We start from the raw sequence: 23596 nt of genomic DNA, 5'->3' as shown, positions 1-23596 counted from the left end.
TGTGCTTTGCACTTTTGACTTTACATGTAGCAACCTTAAAACTGACATGAATGTGGAGTAAATGGACACGCAGCTCATTAGATTTCATCCAACGTTGCCGACAGCAACACTGAAAAGTGAATCTCATGTTTTGCCACTACAGACAAAAAAAGAATGTATGCAGTGTGTTTCAACACGTTTGCTCAATGGCACTGGTCTGATAGACTGGTTATTCAAGCATCATAAATTACAGTGCCTTCGAAAAGTATTCAGACCCATTTACTTTTTCCAAATTGTTACATTACAGGCTCATTCTAAAATGGATTATATTGCTGAGGACATTTTATTATTTACACATAATACCCCACACTGACAAGGTGATACAGTTTAGACATTTTGGTAAATATATTAAAAAGAAAAAACAGAAATACCTTATTTACATAAGTATTCAGAGCCTTTGCTATGAGACTCGAAGTTCAGCTCTGGTGCATCCTGTTTCAATTGATCATCCTTGATATGCTTCTACAACTTGGAGTCCACCTGTGGTAAACTCAATTGATTGGACATGATTTGGAAAGGCACACACCTGTCTATATAAGGTCCCACAGTTGCCAGTGCATGTCAGAGTAAAAACCAAACCATGAGATCGAAGGAATTGTCGGTCGAGCTCCGAGAATGGATTGTGTTGAGCAACAGATCTGGGGAGGGGTATCAAAACATGCCTGCAGCATATAAGGTCCCCAAGAACAGTGGCCTCCATCATTCTTAAATGGAAGAAGTTTGGAACCACCAAGACTTTTCCTAGAGCTGGCCGCCCAGCCAAACTGAGCAATTGGGGGAGAAGGGCCTTGGTCAGGGAGGTGACCAAGAACCCAATGGTCACTCTGACAGAGCTCTAGAGTTCCTCTGTGGATGGGAGAACCTTCCAGGTCAACCATCTCTGCAGCACGCCACCAATCAGGCCTTTATGGTAGATTGGCCAGACGGGAGCCACTCCTCAGTAAAAGGCACGAGAGCTCGCTTGGAGATCGCCAAAAGGCATTTAAAGAAACAAGATTATCTGGTCTTATGAAACAAAGATTAAACTCTTTGCTAAGCGTCAGGTCTGGAGGAAACCTGGCACCATCCATACAAAGAATGGTGGTGGCAGCGTCTTCCTGTGGCAATGTTTTTCAGCAGCAGGGACTGGAAGACTAGTCAGGATTGAGGGAAAGATGAACAGAGCAAAGTAGAGATCCTTGATGAAAACCTTCTCCAGAGCGCTCAGGACCTCAGACTGGGGCGAAGGTTCTCCTTCCAAAAGGACAACCCTAAGCACACAGCCAAGACAATGCAGGAGTGGCTTCGGGACAAGTCTCTGAATGCCCTTATGTGGCCCAGCAAGAGCCTGGACTTGAACATCTATGGAGAGACCTGAAAATAGCTGTGCAGCAACACTCCACATCCAACCAGTCAGAGCTTGAGAGGATTTGCAGAGAAGAATTGGAGAAACTCCCCAAATACAGGTGTGCCAAGTTTGTAGTGTCATACCCAAGAAGACTCAATCGCTGCCAAAGGTGCTTCAAGAAAGTACTGAGTAAAGGGTCTGAATAATTATGTAAATGTATTATTTCAGTTTATTTACTTGCTTTGTCATTATAGGGTGTTGTGTGTAGATTGATGAGGGAAAAAAAACATTTAAAATTTAAAATAAGGTTGTAATGTAACGTGGAAAAAGTCAAGGAGTCTGAATACTTTCCGAAGGCACTGTATCTAAGCTGATAAAAACAGGCTTTTGATATTCCCTCCACCAGCAACAATCAGTCTGCATGGACACAGAAATAAAGACATTTCAAATACAAAGTATATGTTACAGAATATTTTATTATGAACAACTAGACAGGATCTTAGCGGACATAGCGCTGTATAGGTTGCAGAAAGAAGAGAAACATCCCCATGCCCAGCTGGACGAGACAGACTTAACTATCTCTGATGATCTTGGTCAATTTGTGGATCTTTGTCTTGGTGGACATGTCCACATACTTATCCCCAATGCTGACAATCATACCGCCCAGGATGGAGGTGTCAGACTGGAGGGAAAAGCAAAATAACACAGGAAGTTAAAGCACCAGTCGACACCATAGCAATGTATGCGACTGGATATCAGCATTTTCTTGTTTTGTGCTAGCCTTACAGTCTTAAACCATTGCATCTACCGTAAATTGATGGTAGATGACTGAAAATCCTTATTGTGCCACAGAGGGCACGAATTGAGTATGGCCTCACCTTGGTCTCTAGTATGAGAGTCTCTCCCTTTGTCAGGAAGCCGTTCAGAGCCACCTTCAGATCTGCCAGGTTAGCCTCATCCAGGGGCTGTTATACACACAAACAAAAATATCAAATCAAATGCTACAATAACTGATATGTAACTTGGATTGACAACCATATACCAGGGGTTCTCAAACTTTTGGGGGCCGGGGACCCCTTTTGTGATAAACTCCTCAGGGACGCCCTCATAACGGGGCGGCAGGTAGCCTAGTGGTTAGAGCGTTGGGCCAGTAACCAGAAGGTTGGTGGATCGAATCCCCGAACTGACAAGGTAAAAATCTGTCGTTCTGGTCCTGAACAAGGCAGTTAACCTGTTCCTAGGCTGTCATTGTAAATTAGAATTTGTTCTTAACTGACTTGCCTAGTTAAATAAAGGTAAAAAATATATAATAATCTGAATATCTCATGTGAGATAAAAACTGTATACAAGGACTGTCAGATTTTACATCCTGCCTGTAAGCTACAGAAAAGGCCATATACTCTGATATCATATATCTGCTACATAATTTATGTTAGATCATTTTTTTGGATGGAATGTTGGTGGTGTGCCGCAGCGATGCGTCTCGCCAACAGCACCTTTAAGAAGCGAGCTGGGATTGGACAAGCAAAATATTTTGCACCCCTAAAAAGCCCATATGCCACTGGTTGAGAGAAATTGTCATTGTTTTGGGTTTTATTTATGTGGTGTCTTGGTCAGTTTAACTCAGAAAATGCCACCCTCGTCAATCTGCCGCCATAGGCGGACGCCTAATCCCACTTAGTGAGCGGGCCGGCTGTGCATTTTTGATTAAAAAACAAAATTAGGAATACAATAAGTATTGAGCTGTACATACCAAAATGTATAATTGGTGGAGTACTGTGGATACCAATACCGCTGTGAGCCTGCCAGACCCATGTTGCTCAGGGTTAAAGACAAACATGATTTTCCTGTGTTTTATATACATTTCCACACTATGAGGTTGGAATAATAATGTGCAGAAATATTAGCCAACAGAGAGAAGCACGAGATTGAACTGGATTCAACTTTCTAGAGCAGTGGTTACCAAGGCATTCCTAGTCGATCGCCAAACTTTTTTTATTTGTCTCGGGCTGTTGGTGGTAGGTGCACCTGATAGTGAGTTATTAGCCCAGTTCTAGATCAGCAATAGGGTCGTGATTGCTTCCTACAAGAGCACAAAACGTGTACAGTTCTAGAAAAGCGAGTCAGGTAAAGAGGTTTTTTTGTTTGTCTTAAAGGGGCAGTGCTATATTTTGAGATTGCCTATTGGCTACTTAGGCTTGAATAAGCTGAGGGTAGCATAATTTGTCTGATTCTCTAATAAGGGAATGGGAATAATAATGCATTTTATTTTGTAAAGTGGTTTCTAGCATCAAACAACATTTTCAGTCACCTTGTCTGAAGGACAAGTGGATAAACAGGTTACGGTCAAGCCCTGCATGTTTTTTCTTCTCCAAAGTCTCATGCAATGTTGGCCTACATTGAACACCAGACATTGGCTGCTACTGTAGGCTGAATGATAGAACAGCTATATCCATGTTAAACTGTTAGGCCTACAATATGATCAAATAGCCACAGCTGTCTACATGGCCATTGTGAAAACTAATTTAAAGCGGGTACAGCCTCAGTGTTCACAAACGTACGCCAGAAGTTGCACAGAATTTTCACAACGTTTAAGTTTGCACCCGGTAGACCTGAAATTTGCTCAGTGCCCCCCCCCCCCCCCCAAAAATGGAGGGAACACTGGTCCTGTCAAAATTCTTGCTTGAGAAATTGATATTTTCTAAGAAGCTATTTGTTTCTTTTTGACCACTTTGTTTTTAATTAATCACAGTAAGGTACTTAATTGTTACCCAGAAATGACTGATTTGATATTGTGATAGAAACAGCTGCATTGGCATACAATAATTGTAGATTAGGCCTAATAACATTACAATGTATTGTATTATACCGTCAAATTATTCCACAGATCACATGGACAAAACTTTGTTTAATCTGTTGTTAGTAATCTTCTTTTTTTTTAAGTATGTAAATGAGAGAATGGCAAAAGTGTGCAAAGCTGTCATCAAGGCAAAGGGCGGATACTTTGAAGAATCTCAAATATAAAATATATTTTGATTTAACACTTTTTTGCTTACTACCGTAAATTCCGGACTATTAAGTGCACCTGAATATAAGCCGCACACACTGAATTAAAAAATATATACTATTTTGAACATAAATAAGCCGCACATGTCTATAAGCCGCAGGTGCCTACCGGTACATTGAAACAAATGAACTTTACACAGGCTTTAACGAAACACGGCTTGTAACAAAAAATAAAAAAATTAGCAGTAAACAGTAGCCTACCAAGAAAGTCATTGCTCCAGACCAAGCTCCCGTGCAGCAGCTTTCCTTTTCCAACAGCCAGATCAATCGCCTTCAACTTGAAAGCTGCATCATATGCATTTCTCCGTGTCTTTGCCATGATGAGGGTGACAAAATGACTACCGTAATCAGAATGATGGGAAGTTTGAGCGCGCTCGATTTAATCTAAACAGTAAACAAAAAAGTTATTTGACCTTAACCCGTTCGGCAATTTCATTGGTCTAATGAAAGCTTCATGCCGCCAAAAAACTGAGCACGTCACAGAATGTTTATTTTTTTGTTTTTTTTGAAAGCGGGAAAAATCCATATATTAGCCGCGTCATTGTTTAAGCCGCGAGGTTCAAAGCGTGGGAAAAAAGTAGCGGCTTATAGTCCGGAAATTACGGTACATGATTCCATGTGGGTTATTTCATAGTTTTGATGTCTTCAATATTATTCTACAATGTAGAAATTAGTAAAAATAAAGAAAAACCCTGGAATCAGTAGGTGTTTCCAAACTTTTGACTGGTACGGTACATATTTTGTGATCTTGGCCGTGGAACCCCTGTAGTACAACCCCACTGAGAACCCATGCCATATACAACAAGTGTGTGTATGTGTGTCACCGTACATGTGCTGTGGTGACAGTGCAGATGACCTCGCCACGGTGAGCGCTCATCATTTTTGCAAAGGCACCAATGACATCTGCGGTCAAGGTCAGGCGGCCATTATCTGCCAACACAGCTGAGGAGGAGAGAGGAGGACAATGAAACCACGTTTGCCTAGCCAGTAGACACAACTAACTAACATTTTCACTAATTGCATTTGCATCATCATTTGCATGAACTAACATTAGTAAGGGTGAGGATGTTGTCATAACAATAGCCAAAATACTCTTAAAGGACTCTTTCCTACTCTCTCATTTGCATCACTAGCTAATTAAGATCACTTGTAGCTAATTAAGATCACCATACTAATAATCTTAGCTGACATTCCTGGCCATGCTGCTGCTCCAGTTTCAACTGTTCTGCCTGCGGCTACGGAACCCTGACCTGTTCACCGGACGTGCTTGTTGCACCCTCGACAACTACTCTGATTATTATTATTTGACCATGCTGGTCATTTACGAACATTTTAACATCTTGACCATGTTCTGTTATAATATCCACCCGGCACAGCCAGAAGAGGACTGGCCACCCCTCATAGCCTGGTTCCTCTCTAGGTTTCTTCCTAGGTTTTTGGCCTTTCTCAGGAGTTTTTCCTAGGGAGTTTTTCCCAGCCACCGTGCTTCTTTCACATGCATTGCTTGCTGTTTGGGGTTTTAGGCTGGGTTTCTGTACAGCACTTTGAGATTTCAGCTGATGTACGAAGGGCTATATAAATACATTTGATTTGATTTGATTTACTTTATATTCATGATTACAACTAGCCGATCAAAAGGTATGGCGTGACATCCATATTGATTTTTCCATTTTAACGTTTCAAACGTTCAAGAGGGACAGAAAACACGGAAAGGAAGACTAGCAGTAGTTTGGTAGATGAGTCTTGACAGCAGAACAACGTTATCCTCCACAAACCTGCCCCATTTAATTTTCTTACACAACAGCAGTCTCCAGAACAAGAGTGGCATGTGCAGTATAACTTAGTAAGGCTGGGCAACTCACTGATGAGGTTAACTGTGATTGGGGAGAGATTTGCCTTAGTCATGGCGGCACCGAAGTACTTCAGCTTGAGGCTGCGCTTGACATGGGGGTTCATCACGATACTGGACAGCTTGGGGTCCCTGATCAGAGACTGACGGAGAAGGAAAAGACAGAAAGAGAAAGGAAGCTGTTCAAAAAGTATATTGTGGCAACAGACAAACAGACAAATGTATGGTTTCCCACAACTGGCTGTGATTGGGAGTTCCGTAGGGCGGCGCACAATTGGCCCAGCGTCGTCTGTGTTTGGCCGGTGTAGGCCATCATTTTAAATAAGAACTTGCTCTTAACTGACTTGCCTAGTTATATAATGGTAACACAGTTCCCTCAAACTCAACTCTGGACCTTGAAGCCAGCTCCACTGTGTATTTTCATATTTCCTTAATATGGGACTGATTAAGACCTGGGAAACCAGGTGGGTGCCATTAATCATCAGGTAGAACAGAAAACCAACAGGCTCCGTACCTCGTTGGGTAAGAGTTGAATAGCCCTGCCCAAGTTAAAAGAGTGTATATACATTACATACTTGTGGCCAGACTGAGGACTAAGACAGGAGAGAGGTGCAGTGGATAACTTACTGACAATGTGCCCATCTCCTTCTCTACTTGTTCCAGTTTCTTCTGCTTGCTGGCAGCAGAGAACAGGGCTGTGGCATAGCGGCCTCCGACCCCATACACGTCGATGGGGGGCTAGAATAGAAAACGGACACACAAATAAGATATAAAACAACCATGTACTTTAATCACAGAGCCAATGACATTACTCAAGCTGTGGCGTGCGTTAACATCATTACCAAAAAACACGAGTCGTCATTGACTTAATATTACACTGATCAGAGGACATGGGCAGTACTTCATTCATTCTTACCCTGATCAAAGCTTGTCGAAGAACTGAAGTGCTGAACTGACGCACCTGCAGAAGGAAAGAGATCCTAATCAACCAATGAATATCTTCATAAGTGACGTCTGGAGTGCCGTAGGAAGTTAACGTTGGTTAGCTTGACCACATTTTCTACAGTAAAGTTATGTCATTCGCATGGCGATAATAATACCTCTGACTTATGGGCGTTGGCCAATATTTAACAGTAGTGCCATCGGTTCGTAGGAAAATGCCCAACAAACGTAGATAGCTATCCAGCCAGGTACCTAGCAATGTTGATGAAATTAGCCGGGTGTCGTTAGCTTGCCAGCGGGCTTGTCAAGTTCATGCCAGCATGCAAGGCCTCGCGTATTCTGTGTTAAAAACACATTCTGCGCGATATCAAAACAATGCACATTGATCCGTTTTGTCCTTGTTAATAATCTAAATACATTCCCAAATTAAAAACAGAGCCACAGATCGCATAACATTCTTGTTTTTAGAAAGTCATACCTGCAGCCCGAGTCCTAAAGCTGCCATGTTCTCCTGCGACTGTGTAGGTCAAAACTTCTGCGCATGACAGCCTGTTACAAAAAGTACGTAAATTCAGAAACGAGAAGCATTACGGGAAACGTAGTTCATATGTCAATAAGCGGAAATGTATTTCCGCGAACAAAAAAAATGAGCAAGTGGAAATTTACTGTCCTCGTCAGCAGACAAGCAAACAACTTAGTTGCGTGGATAAACATGTGTGGGGCCAGCATGTCTCTACACCCGCAATCACATCTGCTATGTGCATGAGACCAATAACATTTGATTTGATTTTGATTTAATTTGAATATTTTTTATCAAAGCCAATTCTAGTACTTATCAGGTTCTCAGGTTTCAATATTAGGCCTATTTTATTAAAACATGAGCTCAGCTTTATATAAAGCTTCTAAGTGCATTTTTGCTGATATCACCTCAGGTATGTATTGACACAGGCCTAGTTGTCCCAGCATCACCTGTATGAAGATACTGTGCGACTGTGTCAGTGTGTAGTTTACAGGGTCTGTGTAGATCGATACCCATTGTTGAGGCATTTGCATTTCATTGTGCTCCTCCTACATTCTCACAGGTGAGCAGTGACACAGCCTTGGTGGTTTCTCCAGACCCATCTTGTGCATCTTCCACCATACTAAAACAAATGCATATTGTCACTTCTGTGTGTGCAGAACTGAAGGGTTTATCCTTGCATGTACAGTAGGCTACCTATTGAGATGAAGGTATAATTTTGGTAGTCTTTAATGTGTCTCATCCTACATCAGACAGACAGAGCCTATTTATCAGAGAGAATGACAGGAGCTATTCACTGACTTCATCTTCTATAAATTCATCCAAATCAAATTGTATTGGTCACATACACATATTTAGCAGATGTTATTGCATATTGAAATGCTTGTGTATCCTATCCAGGTCTCTTCTAGGCTAGCCTACTAGCTGATATAGGATTACCTCTGTGGCCAAGTAGGCTATTGAAGCCCCTCACAATGTAAATTGATGTAAACGATGGAAGCACTGAATGGAAGACCCAGCGGTCACTGCATTGTGTTATTGAGACTATAAATAACTTTAATAATTAAACATAAAAGCAATGTCAAATATCTCCCCATATTAGGCTATGCCATTGCATTCTAGATAGATCCACGAGTTGAAGACTGTTTGGAGGGTGGAGCCACAGTGTCTCCCGACCCCTCCTGTCTCAGCCGCCAGTATTTATGCTGCAGTAGTTTATGTGTCGGGGGGCTAGGGTCAGTCTGTTATATCTGGAGTATTTCTCCTGTCTTATCCGGTGTCCTGTGTGAATTTAAGTATGATCTCTCGAATTCTCTCTTTCTTTCTTTCTTTCTCTCTCTCTCTCTCGGAGGACCTGAGCCCTAGGACCATTCCTCAGGACTACCTGGCATGATGACTCCTTGCTCTCCCCAGTCCACCTGGCTGTGCTGCTGCCCCAGTTTCAACTGTTCTGCCTGCGGCTATGGAACCCTGACCTGTTCACCGGACGTGCTACCTGTCCCAGACCTGCTGTTTTCAACTCTCTAGAGACAGCAGGAGCGGTAGAGATACTCTCAATGATCGACTATGAAAAGCCAACTGACATTTACTCTTGAGGTGCTGACTTGTTGCACCCTCGACAACTACTGGGATTATTATTATTTGACCCTGCTGGTCATTTATGAACATTTGAACATCTTGGCCATGTTCTGTTATAATCTCCACCCGGCACGGCCAGAAGAGGACTGGCCACCCCTCATAGCCTGGTTCCTCTCTAGGTTTCTTCCTAGGTTTTGGCCTTTCTAGGGAGTTTTTCCTAGCCACCGTGCTTCTACACCTGCATTACTTGCTGTTTGGGGTTTTAGGCTGGGTTTCTGTACAGCACTTTGAGATATCAGCTGATGTAAGAAGGGCTATATAAATACATTTGATTTGATTTGTATGAGTGGGGTCACATTGCCAGACTTGTGACATCAGACACCTGTGCAATAGGACTAGGCTTAATGAGGATGCACATTTCTGAGAAGTTCAACACCTTGAAGGCAGATTACAAGGGTTTTAAAAGTGCATATATCCAATAGTGTGATTTTCCAGATTGTTCTGTTATTATGCAACTGTTAAAGCTGATTAACCAGCAGGATCTCCTGCCCAGTCAGTTAATTAGGCAAAGTGGGGTTTCTTTCTGGCAATTTCCACCCAAGTAGGCTAACAGGTTGAACGTCATGAGGCAAACCAATCCCCTGTTAGAAAACAAAAACAAAGGTTCATTTACAGTAGTATGCAAAAGTAGTTTGTTCCTAAAAACAATACGGTATTTTAAAATTAGAACAATAACCAATGGGCGTGTTGCGACCGAAGCCATCCGAAACGTCACACGTGTATTACACGTGTAGGGCGTGGCATAGGGGGAAGAAGCGGAGTAGATGCTTATAAAGCCTAGCTACCTTGTCCTATTCAGTCACCTGTGCGCCATTACACTTAACTGCTGGAGAACAGAGCATACGGCAGGACAAAATACGAATTATCGCTACATCGGAAGGACTGACGCAGGAAGAGACACATATCTACTGTCGCTAAGAAGCAGGCTCACATTCAAATCCTCAACTTGTGGATTGATGTTGTCAGTAGCTACAATATAGCGTAATGGGAATGGTGAGTGTGCATTTTTGTGATGACCGCCCGTTTTAAATTGTAGCCTGGAGAATGCGTAATGGGTGCTAAAAAAGCAGAGAATGGACAAGCGATGGAGAAAAGAAAAAGCAGGTCGAGCACTTAAGTCACTATTTTATTGAACCCAGAATGCATGGAATGTAAATTAATGTAGGCTACTAGGTCAGGGTCAAAGACTATTCTTTTTGACGAATTCAACCACACATTTTGCTCATTACTACGAGGCTACACACTCCTTGGCAATGTGGACAATGCGTGCGCTTTCTTTCTAGAATATTCCTTTGCTGCTGTATCATTGGTTGTGGTGCGTGCCACATGTCTTGATGGTGCTTTGACAACAATGCCCTGATCCCATATCTCCGATATCGGTTCATGTTGATACTGTATCTCAAACGGTCAGCTCCTGAGTCCCTTTTTAGCATCAGGGGGCATCTTGTCTAGAAAATGTCACCTTGAGGCTACCCATACAGCTGTCAGCCTATCTATGCACACCACCATGTAATGATAGTAATACAAGTCTTACAATACATGGATATTACTACATCACATGCGTTATAGCCTACCTGTCTGTTTTAAGCCTTTATAAAGAACATTATAAGACATTCTAAATTCTCATACATGCTCATAACACGTAATAAAGTATTAAACTTTTCAAGTGTATCTAAGACAGTGAAGGCATTGGCACCCTCTTCTCTACCCTCGATTGATTTGTAGTATAGCATAACTTTGGCCAGGTCATATGCAAACGTTTCTGTTCCATTGAACAACCGTTTTTGTTGTTTTAGAAGGGTCTGCTGGCGACATGTAGTCCAATGAACACGGAGCTGAAGAGACAAACAAAGAGTTATTTTAGTGCAAGGGGCAGGGATAGGGCGGACGGTTGGGTTTATGCCAGCACGTGATGAGGGCTGAAATCACTAAATATGTAAACTACAGGCGGGAAGAATGACCGCTGTGTGCGGGTGGACAAGAAGAGTGATTGTCTTGGAGCATGTTGTTGGATCAGGACAGTTCTCTTACAGTTCTGTTAGTGTAGGATATTGAGGCCGGTCATGTTTGAGGTTGGTTGATGCTAAGTGATATTGAGCTGTAGATGATGCTAAAACTGACCAGAGAAATAGCCATCCAAAATATCATATTGTTTAGTAAATAATTTGCAAAGTTTGACTCGGGATATTGACTTAAGCTGCAATGGTCGGGGGATGATGTAATCATAATGCATCTAAGTCATGATTGAAAATGTATTTATTACATTTCAAATTACAATAACAAAAAACATAGGACATCACTATATGTGTATTTTCTCTAAAGAAACATAAAATAACTAAAGTTAAAAAAAAAAGGTCTGGGGTTACAATTGTATAGACCTATCATAGAGTTGTAAGAATACAATGAATACGAAGTAAAAATGTACTGCATTTGGGGACATATTTAAAATATTTGTTTTTGTGTATGTAAAATTTACCAGATAATGAAGAAATTAACTACTAATTCAGTAGTTTTGTTTTTATTTGAATAATAACGTATTACGTATTTCATTGTAAATACATGGGTCTTATTAATGAAATAAATAATGTAATTAGTAGAAAGAGGAGGAAGGGAAGCGCTACTAAGGTACACAATAGTAAATGTTGGTAGACAGAAGGTGCTCTTTGGTAAAAGGGGTGAGTTGGTCTTCAAAAAGAAAGGAGGACCAATGCACTCTTCATATAATTGATTAAAATGCCTTTATTAGTATGGCATGTTCAATAGAAACAATTTTTATAAAAAACCGACGCGTTTCGGCTGCATGGCCTTCATCAGGGTGTACAAAGAAATAATACAAAGTTCTCTGTTTAACAGCTTTTCCAATTAACCCTAATTTGAAGGGGGAGTGGTTAAAATTAATTGGACACACCTAGTAAGCAATAGTATACACACTTTAAAGTGAAATGCTGTAGCTATGTTATCATAAATGTAACTCCAAACTAGAAGTATCAGAACACATAGAAAGGTAGTTCTAACCTTATATGTGTCTGGGTGAAGTGTCAAGAATAAGAAAGCAATATATTCCACAGTACACTAGAACACAGCAAAACATGAACAACAAGAGTCTAAACATAGCTGAGGGCAATTGAGCAAAATATCCACTAGATGACAGCAAATGTACCCATCACAACCCTACAGGAAGGGTGAGAAATCCATATCTTCATTTAAACCCGGGTATTTAGTGGCCTGTAGTTTGTAAATCCAAAAACTTTCCATTTGGTTTAACTGTTTAAGACGGTCCCCTTTTCTAATAGAGGCCGGGATATGATCAATACCCATAGCTTGTAGGGAGGCAGGGTTGCCATGGTGTAAGGACTTGTAGTGCCTTGCCATGGGGTAGTCTTCATTGCCTACCCGTATGGCGTACTTGTGTTCCGCTAGGCGATCTTGAAGGCGTCTCTTTGTCCGTCCAATGTAGAACACCTTGCACTGTGGACATTCCAATCTATAGATGACATGAGTGGTTTTGCAGTTAATGAAATGCTTGACGTAATACTCCATTTTGGAAGCTGTATCAACAAAATACTTTTTCTGTGCAATATTTCTGCAATGGTTGCACTGGTTACATTTAAAAGAGCCCTTGGGTTTGTGGCCAAGCCAAGTTTTTTGAGAGTCACCCGGAAGATAACTGTGGACTAATTTGTCCTTTAGGGTAGGACATCTCTTAAAGCTTATGACTGGTGGCTCAGGAAAGACTTGGCGTAGTAGCGTATCACTTTGGATGATTTTATAAACATTGTTTCTATTGAACATGCCATACTAATAAAGGCATTTTAATCAATTATATGAAGAGTGCCTTGGTCCTCCTTTCTTTTTGAAAATAATGTAATTACTTGCTCCTAAACAACTTCAGAGTCACACTCGTAAAAAATGTGTATAATAGTTTCCCCTTTATCACAGAAAAGGCATATGTCCTCTAAATCCATGCATTTAGACAAGTTATTGCAAGGGTATATTTTGTGCAAGATTTAAGTGAATTTCTCTAACTTTATTTTATATACAAAATTTGTGAGTGAGAAACCAAACTTTGTTCCATTCAATTTCAGTAATGTATGCATTTCAGAAGAATTTCCCTCTAGGAGAGATCTTGTTCTTGGAGTTAAAAAGTTATCTTAAGAATGTATTATTACATTTGTTGTCCAGCAGGGGGAAACCTTCTAACAAGTTGTGCATCAATCGTGACGTTCTCCAAAATACAAATTATATTTCATTGAGTAAATCCTGAAGGTTTTGCTTTGCATATAGAATTCAATTCTTTATAATGTATTTGTTTCCAAGAACTTTCTATAAGAGTATATTTCCTTTTTCAAATAAATCAAGCACAAATATAATAATTATTTCAAACCACTTAGGGAAGAACAAAGACTTGTTTTTTAACAACAATATCTTTGTTGTTCCACAGAAGTGTTTTGTGTGGGGATAAGTTGTGGATATAACACAGTTTCAGGCTAAAAGGGCTTGTTCATGAAATTTGGACAGTTTGATGGGTAATTTTGCTGGAGAGTAGTTGCACTTCCACAAATTGAAGACAAGCCATTTTCATAAAAATATGACAGGGAATTAAGTACCCTATAGATTCAGAGCTAAGCATGCATCTTTTTTTTATCCAGTTTACTTTAAAGGTATTATTGATAGCAATTCAATCTAGTACTTCAAGCCCACCATCAGCTCTTTTGTTTGATATTATTGATTTCTTAAATTAGTTTATTTTTCTATATAATGTCTGGAAAGTTTTGTTGCTATCAGGGTGGTCTGATCAGCTACAAATAGGGATAGAGCAGGGAAGACAACGTGACAGACCCTCTTTGGACAATAAAACCCTTCCAATAATAGAGGTCACGCTGGAGCCAGTTATTAAGGATGGATTTTTTTGTCTTTAATCTCTTGAATGAAATTGAGATGCTGACGGACAATATGGTTTTTCGCCATGTGCTCCCTTAAATATTTCAGTGTCTTTCACTTGAATATTGTCAATAGATTGGTAATTTGAGTTACATATGGACAATATTTATAATTAATTTAAATTAAGTTCCAGACCAGAAGCTGAAGAGAATGATTTGATAATAAGTTTAATAGCAACTTGATCCTTGTCTTTTAGAAACAGAGCTGTATCATCTGCTAACTGAGATTTCCAAATATTGAAATACCTTTTAATTCAGGGTTGTTTAAAATGCAACTAAAAGGAATAAGAAAGCTGAAATAGGACAACCCTGGAGTGCACTATGGTGAATATTAAATATTTTAGATGTGTTACGATTAATCATATTAGAAATATGAATATCTTTATAAAACATATTGATAACAGAGACGAAGCTAGGCCCAAAACCAAAAGTTTACAATGAATGTTTTCGGAATTTCTGTTCTTTTGTATCAAATGATTACAAAAGTGGAGGAATAAAATAATAGCTTCGGAGTCAATTGAATCAGCGTGATCAATCAAGTCTGAAATTAACCTGTTACAGCCGATGTGGCGACTTTTCATGATGCCAGTTTGGTTTTTAATTAATAAGGTGCTTTTGGCCCATTTTAAGTCTATCATATGCTAAAGTTATCAATTTATAATTTAATAGGTCTCAAATTAACTATGAAAAGGGGATCTTTATCAGGTTTTGGTATTAAGGAAATAACCCCTTTATTTTGTGGTAGTAATCATTTCTCACCCACAGCTTGGCATTCTTGGAACATGTTGAAAACTGGTCCCTCTAAATGTTCCCAAAAGTGTAAATAAAATTCCACAGAAAGACCATCTGTTCCAAGTGCTTTGCCCTTCTTCATATATTTAAGAGCATTTCCAATCTCTAGTATAGAAAACTTTTCTTCACATATGGATTTAAACTCATCAGAAATAATTGGAAAATGGACACGTTTCACAAAATGTTCACATTCAATCTAGTTAAAATTTGATTTATACAGAATTTCATGAAAAGAATACACAAAGTTACAGATTATTTTAGGGTCTTGAACATGATGCAAAAAATGCTAATATTGGTCTCATGACTTGAATGTGGTTTGTTCTACAAATGCTAAAATGTTAACATGTGGAAACAGAGCCAGGAAAACTAAACCAATGTCACACTTATCGTCGTCATCAGACGATATGGCGAAATCATCGTTGGAAAAGGAGGACCAATATGCAGCAGAATTGTGAATGCTCATCTTGAAGTTTATTAACTCAAAAGTGAACACAAAATAATAAACAACGTACTCACGATCTACTAGACAGTCCTGTTAGGCTCACACACGCTAAACAAGAAACAATCTCCCACAAATGACAAACACAAACACAAACACACCCTAATATATAGGACTCTCAATCAAAGGCAAAGAGAAAACACCTGCCTTCAATTGAGAGTCCCAACCCCAATTAACCAAACACAGAAACACACTCACTAGACTACACATAGAAATACATAAACATGGACCATAACCCAAAACCCCGGAAATACTAAATCAAACGCCCTACTACCAAAACACCACCCCGAACCACATAAAACAAATACCCACTGCCACGTCCTGACCAAACTACAATAACAATTAACCCTTATACTGGCCAGGACGCGACAGTACCCCCCCCCTAAAGGTGCTAACCCCGGAAGCACCTCAAGAAAAACAAAAACCCCAAACAACAACAAAAATCCCCCTAAACTAAAGGGAGGGAAGGGAGGGTGGCTGCCGTCAACGACGGCACTGTGCTACACCCCCCCTCCCCAACCCACCTATATCTGGAGGTGGCTCTGGTTCTGGCAGTTCCGGGCAGACGGGCCACCCCGACAGCTCCGGGCAGACGGGCCACTCGGGCTGGCCCGGAGGACAGGCGGGCCACTCTGGCTGGCCCGGAGGACAGGCGGGCCACTCTGGCTGGCCCGGAGGACAGGCGGGCCACTCTGGCAGACCCGGAGGGCAGTCGGGCCACTCTGGCAGACCCGGAGGGCAGTCGGGCCACTCTGGCAGACCCGGAGGGCAGTCGGGCCACTCTGGCAGACCCGGAGGGCAGTCGGGCCACTCTGGCAGACCCGGAGGGCAGTCGGGCCACTCTGGCAGACCCGGAGGGCAGTCGGGCCACTCTGGCAGACCCGGAGGGCAGTCGGGCCACTCTGGCAGACCCGGAGGGCAGTCGGGCCACTCTGGCAGACCCGGAGGGCAGTCGGGCCACTCTGGCAGACCCGGAGGGCAGTCGGGCCACTCTGGCAGACCCGGAGGGCAGTCTGGCCACTCTGGCAGCTCCTGACTGGCGGGCGGCTCTGGCGACTCTTGACTGACGGGCGGCTCTGGCGACTCTTGACTGACGGGCGGCTCTGGCGACTCTTGACTGACGGGCGGCTCTGGCGACTCTTGACTGACGGGCGGCTCTGGCGACTCTTGACTGACGGGCGGCTCTGGCGACTCTTGACTGACGGGCGGCTCTGGCGACTCTTGACTGACGGGCGGCTCTGGCGACTCTTGACTGACGGGCGGCTCTGGCGACTCTTGACTGACGGGCGGCTCTGGCGACTCTTGACTGACGGGCGGCTCTGGCGACTCTTGACTGACGGGCGGCTCTGGCGACTCTTGACTGACGGGCAGCTCTGGCGACTCCTGACTGAGATGACGCACTTGAAGCCTGGTGCGTGGTGCTGGTACTGGACGTGCCAGACTGGGAACACGCACCTCCAGGCTAGTGCGGGGAGCGGGAACAGGACGAGTCGGACTGGACTGACGCACTTCCGGGTCCGCACGAGAGACAGGAACTGGAAACCCAGGGCTATGGAGGCGCACAGGCGGTCTTGATCTTACCTCCTGCACAACCCGTCCTGACTGGATGGAACTAGTAGCCCTGTACGAGCGGGGTGCTAGTACAGGGCGAACTGGGCTGTGCAGGGGCCTGATGGTTGCCGTGCTTAGAGCGGGAGTAGGCTCTTCCTTGGCCTAGCCAAACTACCCGTGTGCCCCCCCCAAAACATTTCTTGGGGGTGCCTCTCGTGCTTCAACGCCAGTCGCGTTCCTCGGTAACGTTCCCGGTCCTTACCTGCCTTTCTCCATGGGCCCTCTCCGGCCATAACTTGCTCCCATGTCCATTTCTCCCGTTTGTCCAATTCAAAATCCCTCTGCTCCTTCCTCTGCTGCTTGGTCCTTTGGTGGTGGGAGATTCTGTCACACTTATCGTCGTCGTCAGACGATATGGCGAAATCATCGTCGGAAAAGGAGGACCAATATGCAGCAGAATTGTGAATGCTCATCTTGAAGTTTATTAACTCAAAAGTGAACACAAAATAATAAACAACGTACTCACGATCTACTAGACAGTCCTGTTAGGCTCACACACACTAAACAAGAAACAATCTCCCACAAATGACAAACACACCCTAATATATAGGACTCTCAATCAAAGGCAAAGAGAAAACACCTGCCTTCAATTGAGAGTCCCAACCCCAATTAACCAAACACAGAAACACACTCACTAGACTACACATAGAAATACATAAACATGGACCATAACCCAAAACCCCGGAAATACTAAATCAAACGCCCTACTACCAAAACACCACCCCGAACCACATAAAACAAATACCCACTGCCACGTCCTGACCAAACTACAATAACAATTAACCCTTATACTGGCCAGGACGTGACAACCAAAGCATGGATTGCTGTCATATCTTGTCCATAGACTGCTTACAGGGTAAGGAAACCAATATGTCATTTTGTAATTTGGGTGAACTATCCTGTTAAACAATATAGGCTACAAAGGCATTTTTGTTCTCTTTTCACATGGACTGAGCTGCTAGGCTTTTTAGTTTCTTACGTGGCATCATTAGTTTGCTTTGAAGCTCTGATAGGGGCATGGCTCTTTCTCTTTTGGTTTAGCCAATACTTAGAGATTAGAGGGCTAAAGACAAAGTTACTGTAATTTGTAAATCTGTTACCATGCTCAGTTTAATTCACCTGTTAAAGCTTTCTCCCGCCCTCCTTTGTTCTGGGTAACCTCAGAGAATAATATCAACGTATACGCTGATTTGGTGAGTGAGTTTATAAGGAAGTGTATATGAGATGTTGTACCCTGTGACTATTTAAACCTACCCTAACCAGAAACTGTGGATAGATGGTGACATTTATGTAAAACTGAAAGCGCGAACCACTGCATTTAACCATGGAAAGGCGACTGGGGAATATGGCCGAATACAAACAGTGTAGTTATTCCCTCCACAAGGCAAGCAAAATGTGAGTATAGAGACGAAGTCGAATGGCAATTCAACGGCTCAGACACGAGATGTATGTGGCAGGGTCTACAGACAATCCCGGACTACAAAACGAAAACCAGCCACATCACGGACAGACGTCTTGCTTCCAGACAAACTTAACACCTTCTTTGCCCACTTTGAGGATAATACAGTGTCACTGACGCGGGCGGCCCGCTGCCAAGGACTGTGGGCTCTCCTTCTCCGTGGCCAATGTGAGCAAGACATTTAAACGTGTTAACCCTCGCAAGGCTGCCGGCCTTGATGGCATCCCTAGCCGCATCCTTAGAGCATGTGCAGACCAGCTGGCTGGTGTGTTTACGGACATATTCAATCTCTCCCTATCCCAGTCTGCTGTCCCCACATGCTTCAAGATGGCCACCATTTTTCCTGTACCCAACAATGTAAAGGTAACTGAACTAAATGACTATCGCCCCGTAGCACTCACTTCTGTCATCATGAAGTGCTTTGAGAGACTAGTCAAGGATCATATCACCTCCACCTTACCTGTCACTTCACCTAGACCCACTTCAATTTGCTTACCGCCCCAATAGGTCCACAGACAATGCAATTGCCTGCACACTGCCCTATCCCATCTGGACAAGAGGAATACCTATGGAAGAATGCTGTTCATTGACAACAACTCAGCATTCAACACCATAATACCCTCCAAGCTCATCATTAAGCTTGATGCCCTGGGTCTCAACCCCACCCTGTGCAGTTTGGTCCTGGACTTCCTTATGGGCCACCCACAGGTGGTGAAGGTAGGAAACATCTCCACTTCTCTGATCCTCAACACTGGGGTCCCACAAGGGTGCGTGCTCAGCCCCCTCCTGTACTCCGTTCACCCATGACTGCATGGCCATGCATGCCTCCAACTTAATCAAGTTTGCAGAATACACAACAGTAGTAGGCTTTATTACCAACAACAATGAGACAGCCTACAGGGAGGAGGTGAGGGCTCTCGGAGTGTGGTGTCAGAAAAATAACTTCAACAAAACAAAGGACATGATCGTGGACTTCAGGAAACCGCAGAGGGAGCACCTCCATATCCACATCGGCGGGACAGTAGTGGAGAAGGTGGACATTTTAAGTTCAGGAGGCAGAAGAAATTTGGCTTGTCACTTAAAACCCTCACAAGCTTTTACAGATGCACAATTGAGAGCATCTTGTTGTGCTGTATCACCGACTGGTAAGGCAACTGCACCACCCACAACCACAGGGCTCTCCAGAGGGGGTGCGGTCTGCACAACTGGTCAAACTACCTGCCCTCCAAGACACCTACAGCACACGATGTCACAGGACGGTCAAAAAGATCAAGGACAACAACCACCCGAGCCACCGCCTGTTCACCCCGCTATCATCCAGAAGGCGAGCTCAGTACAGGTGCATCAAAGCTGGAACCGAGAGAGAAGCTGTTTTTCAATCTCAAGGCCATCAGATTGTTAAACAGCCATCACTAGCACAGACGCTGCTGCCTACATACAGACTTGAAATCATTGGCCACTTTAATAAATGGAACACTAGTCACTTTAAAAATGTTTCCATATCTTGCATTACTCATCTCATATGTATATACTGTATTCTATACTATCTATCGCATCTTAGCCTATGCCGCTCTGTCATTGCTCATCCATATATTTATATATTCTTATTCCATTCCTTTACTTAGATTTGTGTGTATTAGGTATATGTTGTGGAAACTAGAAGCACAAGCATTTCAATGCACTCATAATAACATCTGCTAACCATGCGTATGTGACCATTAAAATCTGATTTGACTTTTGTGTTTTCTCAGAAATTCTGCCTCAGAGGTCTTGTATAAATGTGTCACCTTTCTCACTTCCTGTCGAACAAGGGCTCTAATCAAGTGTTTTGTCTTTGCTGTCTTGCAGGAATGTAAATTCTAGGCTATACTAGACTGGAGGCCTGCAGCATTCTCCTTTAAACCGGGAGCATCCTCAGTGCTGGTAGATTCTCCCCCGAACGCACACACCCCTAGTGCATTTGACCAGACGGTGGATACTACAGCGTCCATGCAGACAGCAAACCAAAGGATAGTGTTTTTATTGCCCTTCTGTTACTTTAAACTTTGATTTTTGCAGGGTTTGAAAGGAGTTTTTCATCAGTTTTGAGCGAGTAGTTCTGTTTAGCACTCGCAATGAGTATGGGTACTGGTGTCATGGAGGCAGCGGACATAGCTGTGGTGGCTCTGTACTTCATCCTGGTGCTGGGCATCGGGTTCTTCGCCATGTGGAAGGCCAACCGCAGCACGGTGAGTGGATACTTCCTGGCAGGACGCTCCATGACATGGGTGGTGATCGGAGCGTCGCTGTTTGTCAGTAACATTGGCAGTGAACACTTCATAGGCCTGGCGGGGTCGGGAGCAGCCAGCGGCTTTGCTGTGGGAGCATGGGAGTTTAACGCTCTTCTCCTGCTGCAGCTGCTGGGCTGGGTGTTTATTCCTGTGTATATCCACTCTGGGGTGTACACCATGCCGGAGTACCTGTCCAAACGCTACGGAGGTAATAGGCTAAAGGTGTACTTTGCTGCCCTTTCTGTGCTGCTCTATATCTTCACCAAGATCTCTGTGGACTTATACGCCGGTGCGCTTTTCATCCAGGAGTCGTTGGGCTGGAACCTCTATCTGTCCATCATCCTGCTCATCAGTATGACCGCAGTGCTTACAGTCACCGGTGGCCTGGTCGCAGTCATGTACACGGACACCCTCCAGGCCGTGCTGATGATCGGTGGAGCTCTCAGCCTGACCGTCATCAGCCTGATCAAGGTCGGAGGTCTTGAAGGGGTTCGGACCAAGTACATGTTAGCTGTCCCAAATGTAACAGCTATCCTGGCCAGTGGGAACTTCACCTACTCAGCTTCCTGCCGCATTGAGCCCAAGCCAGATTCCCTGCGGATCCTCCGGGGCCCACTGGACGAGGATATCCCCTGGCCTGGCTTCCTTCTGGGCCAAACCCCAGCCTCCATCTGGTACTGGTGTGCCGACCAGGTCATCGTCCAGAGGGTGCTGGCTGCTAAGAACATTGCCCATGCCAAGGGCGCCACGCTGATGGCTGGCTTCCTGAAGGTCCTGCCCATGTTCATTATCGTCATCCCCGGGATGATCTCACGGATCCTGTTTGCGGATGAGATTGCCTGCATCGGACCGGAGCACTGCCTGGCCGTTTGCGGCTCTAAGGCGGGTTGCTCCAATATCGCGTATCCGCGGCTGGTCATGTCAGTGATGCCCATGGGACTGCGAGGGCTGATGATGGCTGTGATGATTGCAGCTCTCATGAGTGATCTGGACTCCATCTTTAACAGTGCTAGCACCATCTTCACCCTGGACATCTACCAGAGCGCAAGGCGTAGTGCATCCCAGAAAGAGCTACTGTTGGTGGGCCGGCTGTTCGTGGTGTTCATGGTAGTCATCAGTATTGCCTGGATCCCTGTCATCATCGAGATGCAGGGCGGCCAGATGTATCTCTACATACAGGAAGTAGCTGGATACCTGACCCCGCCCATCGCCGCCCTCTTCATGCTGGGCGTGTTCTGGAAGCGTTGCAATGAAAGAGGTGCATTCTGGGGCGGTATGACCGGATTCGTGCTGGGTACCACCCGGCTGATTCTGGCGTTTATTTATCGCGAGCCTCCCTGTGACCAGCCAGACGACAGACCTTTCTTCATTACACATGTCCACTACATGTATGTGGCTGCTGGGCTGTTCTGGGTATCTGGACTGGTGGCTGTGGTCATCAGTCTCTGCACCCCTCCTCCGGATGAGGAGCAGATTCGCACCACCACATTATGGGGCCTGCGTAACATTGGAAAGCTTCCCCCCAATGACCGTGAGGAGATGTACAAGCTGAAGGATAAGAGCCCTGTGCAGTTAAATGGTAATGGAGGCCTCTATAAGGATCTGCCCCCAGACATCTGTAGAGCTAGGTGTCTAGATGGGGAGGACGTCACGTTGCTAACGCCGCCTAATGACCATGACCCAACGACCCCCAGCGACGGGACAACCCCGGCAACGACTCCAGCAACGCCTGCCAACCAGTTTGATAATGGTCACGCAGGGCTCATGCATGCAGATGAAGGTTGTTGTGGGGAGGGTGGGAGGGGCATGCGTCTGTTGGAGTGGTTCTGTGGGTTTAAAGAAGCAGCATACAATGCCCATCCCAAAAGGACAGAAGAGGACAAGAGAGCTGTCATAGAGATGCTGTACGAGCCACCCAGAACCAAACTGCTGCTCAACTGTGGGCTGTTTCTGGTCTGCTCGTTGGGAATATTCCTGTTTGTCTACTTCTCTCTATAGATTGGACCAAATTAGGGGTTGTTGGGGATTGTTTCAAAGACAGTTACAATTTTCTGAGATTTGATGTGAATCTGAAGAATTTACAGTGCAGCTTCCTAAAAATGATTCACTGAGCTTTTTGAAATCATTCTTTCGAAATGATTGAAGCTTCTCCCCCTTGTCACATTAAAATAATCAAACTCCAAAGCACTTTGTGGTATCCTAATAGTGTCCTTCAGATTTTCCATATACTTCTATGCTACTGTATGATTACTAGATGCTTATTAGCATATGTGAATAAGATGACGTATGAATTTCTTGTTTATTAGAGATTATTAGTCTGCTTCTGTTATTCCAAAGCCCTTTTTTGTGTTTCTTTGTAGGGCAATTTTAAGAAACCAGCTCAAGGCCTTAGTTATAATATATAATACAGTGCCTATGGAAAGTATTCAGATCCCTTGACTTTTTCCACATTTTGTTAGGTAACAGCCTTATTCTAAAATGAATGAAATTATTTTTTTCCTCAATCTACACACAATACCCGATAATGACAAAGCAAAAACAGGTTTTTAGAAGAAAAAAAAATCTAAACAAATGACAAAAAAAATGAAATAACACATTTGTGTAAGTATTCAGACCCTTTACTCAGTACTTTGTTGAATCACAT

General features: G+C 43.5%; 2 protein-coding genes across 2 annotated transcripts; one reads left to right on the top strand and one right to left on the bottom strand.

The window, feature by feature from the left end:
* Window positions 1-1824: 1824 nt before the first annotated feature.
* LOC115161138 (ATP synthase subunit O, mitochondrial) lies at window positions 1825-7785 on the bottom strand. Its single transcript, XM_029711892.1, has 7 exons — window positions 7702-7785; window positions 7198-7242; window positions 6909-7019; window positions 6295-6424; window positions 5262-5374; window positions 2245-2331; window positions 1825-2048 (listed from the first exon to the last, which is right to left on the bottom strand). Exons 1-7 carry the CDS (start codon window positions 7726-7728, stop codon window positions 1938-1940), a joined length of 624 nt encoding a protein of 207 aa, XP_029567752.1. The 5' UTR covers window positions 7729-7785; the 3' UTR covers window positions 1825-1937.
* A 2286-nt stretch (window positions 7786-10071) lies between these two features.
* Window positions 10072-22950, top strand: LOC115160536 (sodium/myo-inositol cotransporter-like). The gene is made up of 2 exons (XM_029710701.1): window positions 10072-10374; window positions 20531-22950. The coding sequence occupies exon 2, from the start codon at window positions 20797-20799 to the stop codon at window positions 22948-22950; it is 2154 nt and encodes a 717-aa protein (XP_029566561.1). The 5' UTR covers window positions 10072-10374; window positions 20531-20796.
* Window positions 22951-23596: the final 646 nt, after the last annotated feature.

The sequence above is a fragment of the Salmo trutta genome, chromosome 24 (genome assembly GCF_901001165.1).
Source record: "Salmo trutta chromosome 24, fSalTru1.1, whole genome shotgun sequence".
NCBI classification, from domain to species: Eukaryota; Metazoa; Chordata; class Actinopteri; order Salmoniformes; family Salmonidae; genus Salmo; species Salmo trutta.
This window is presented reverse-complemented; position numbering and strand designations above follow the sequence as displayed.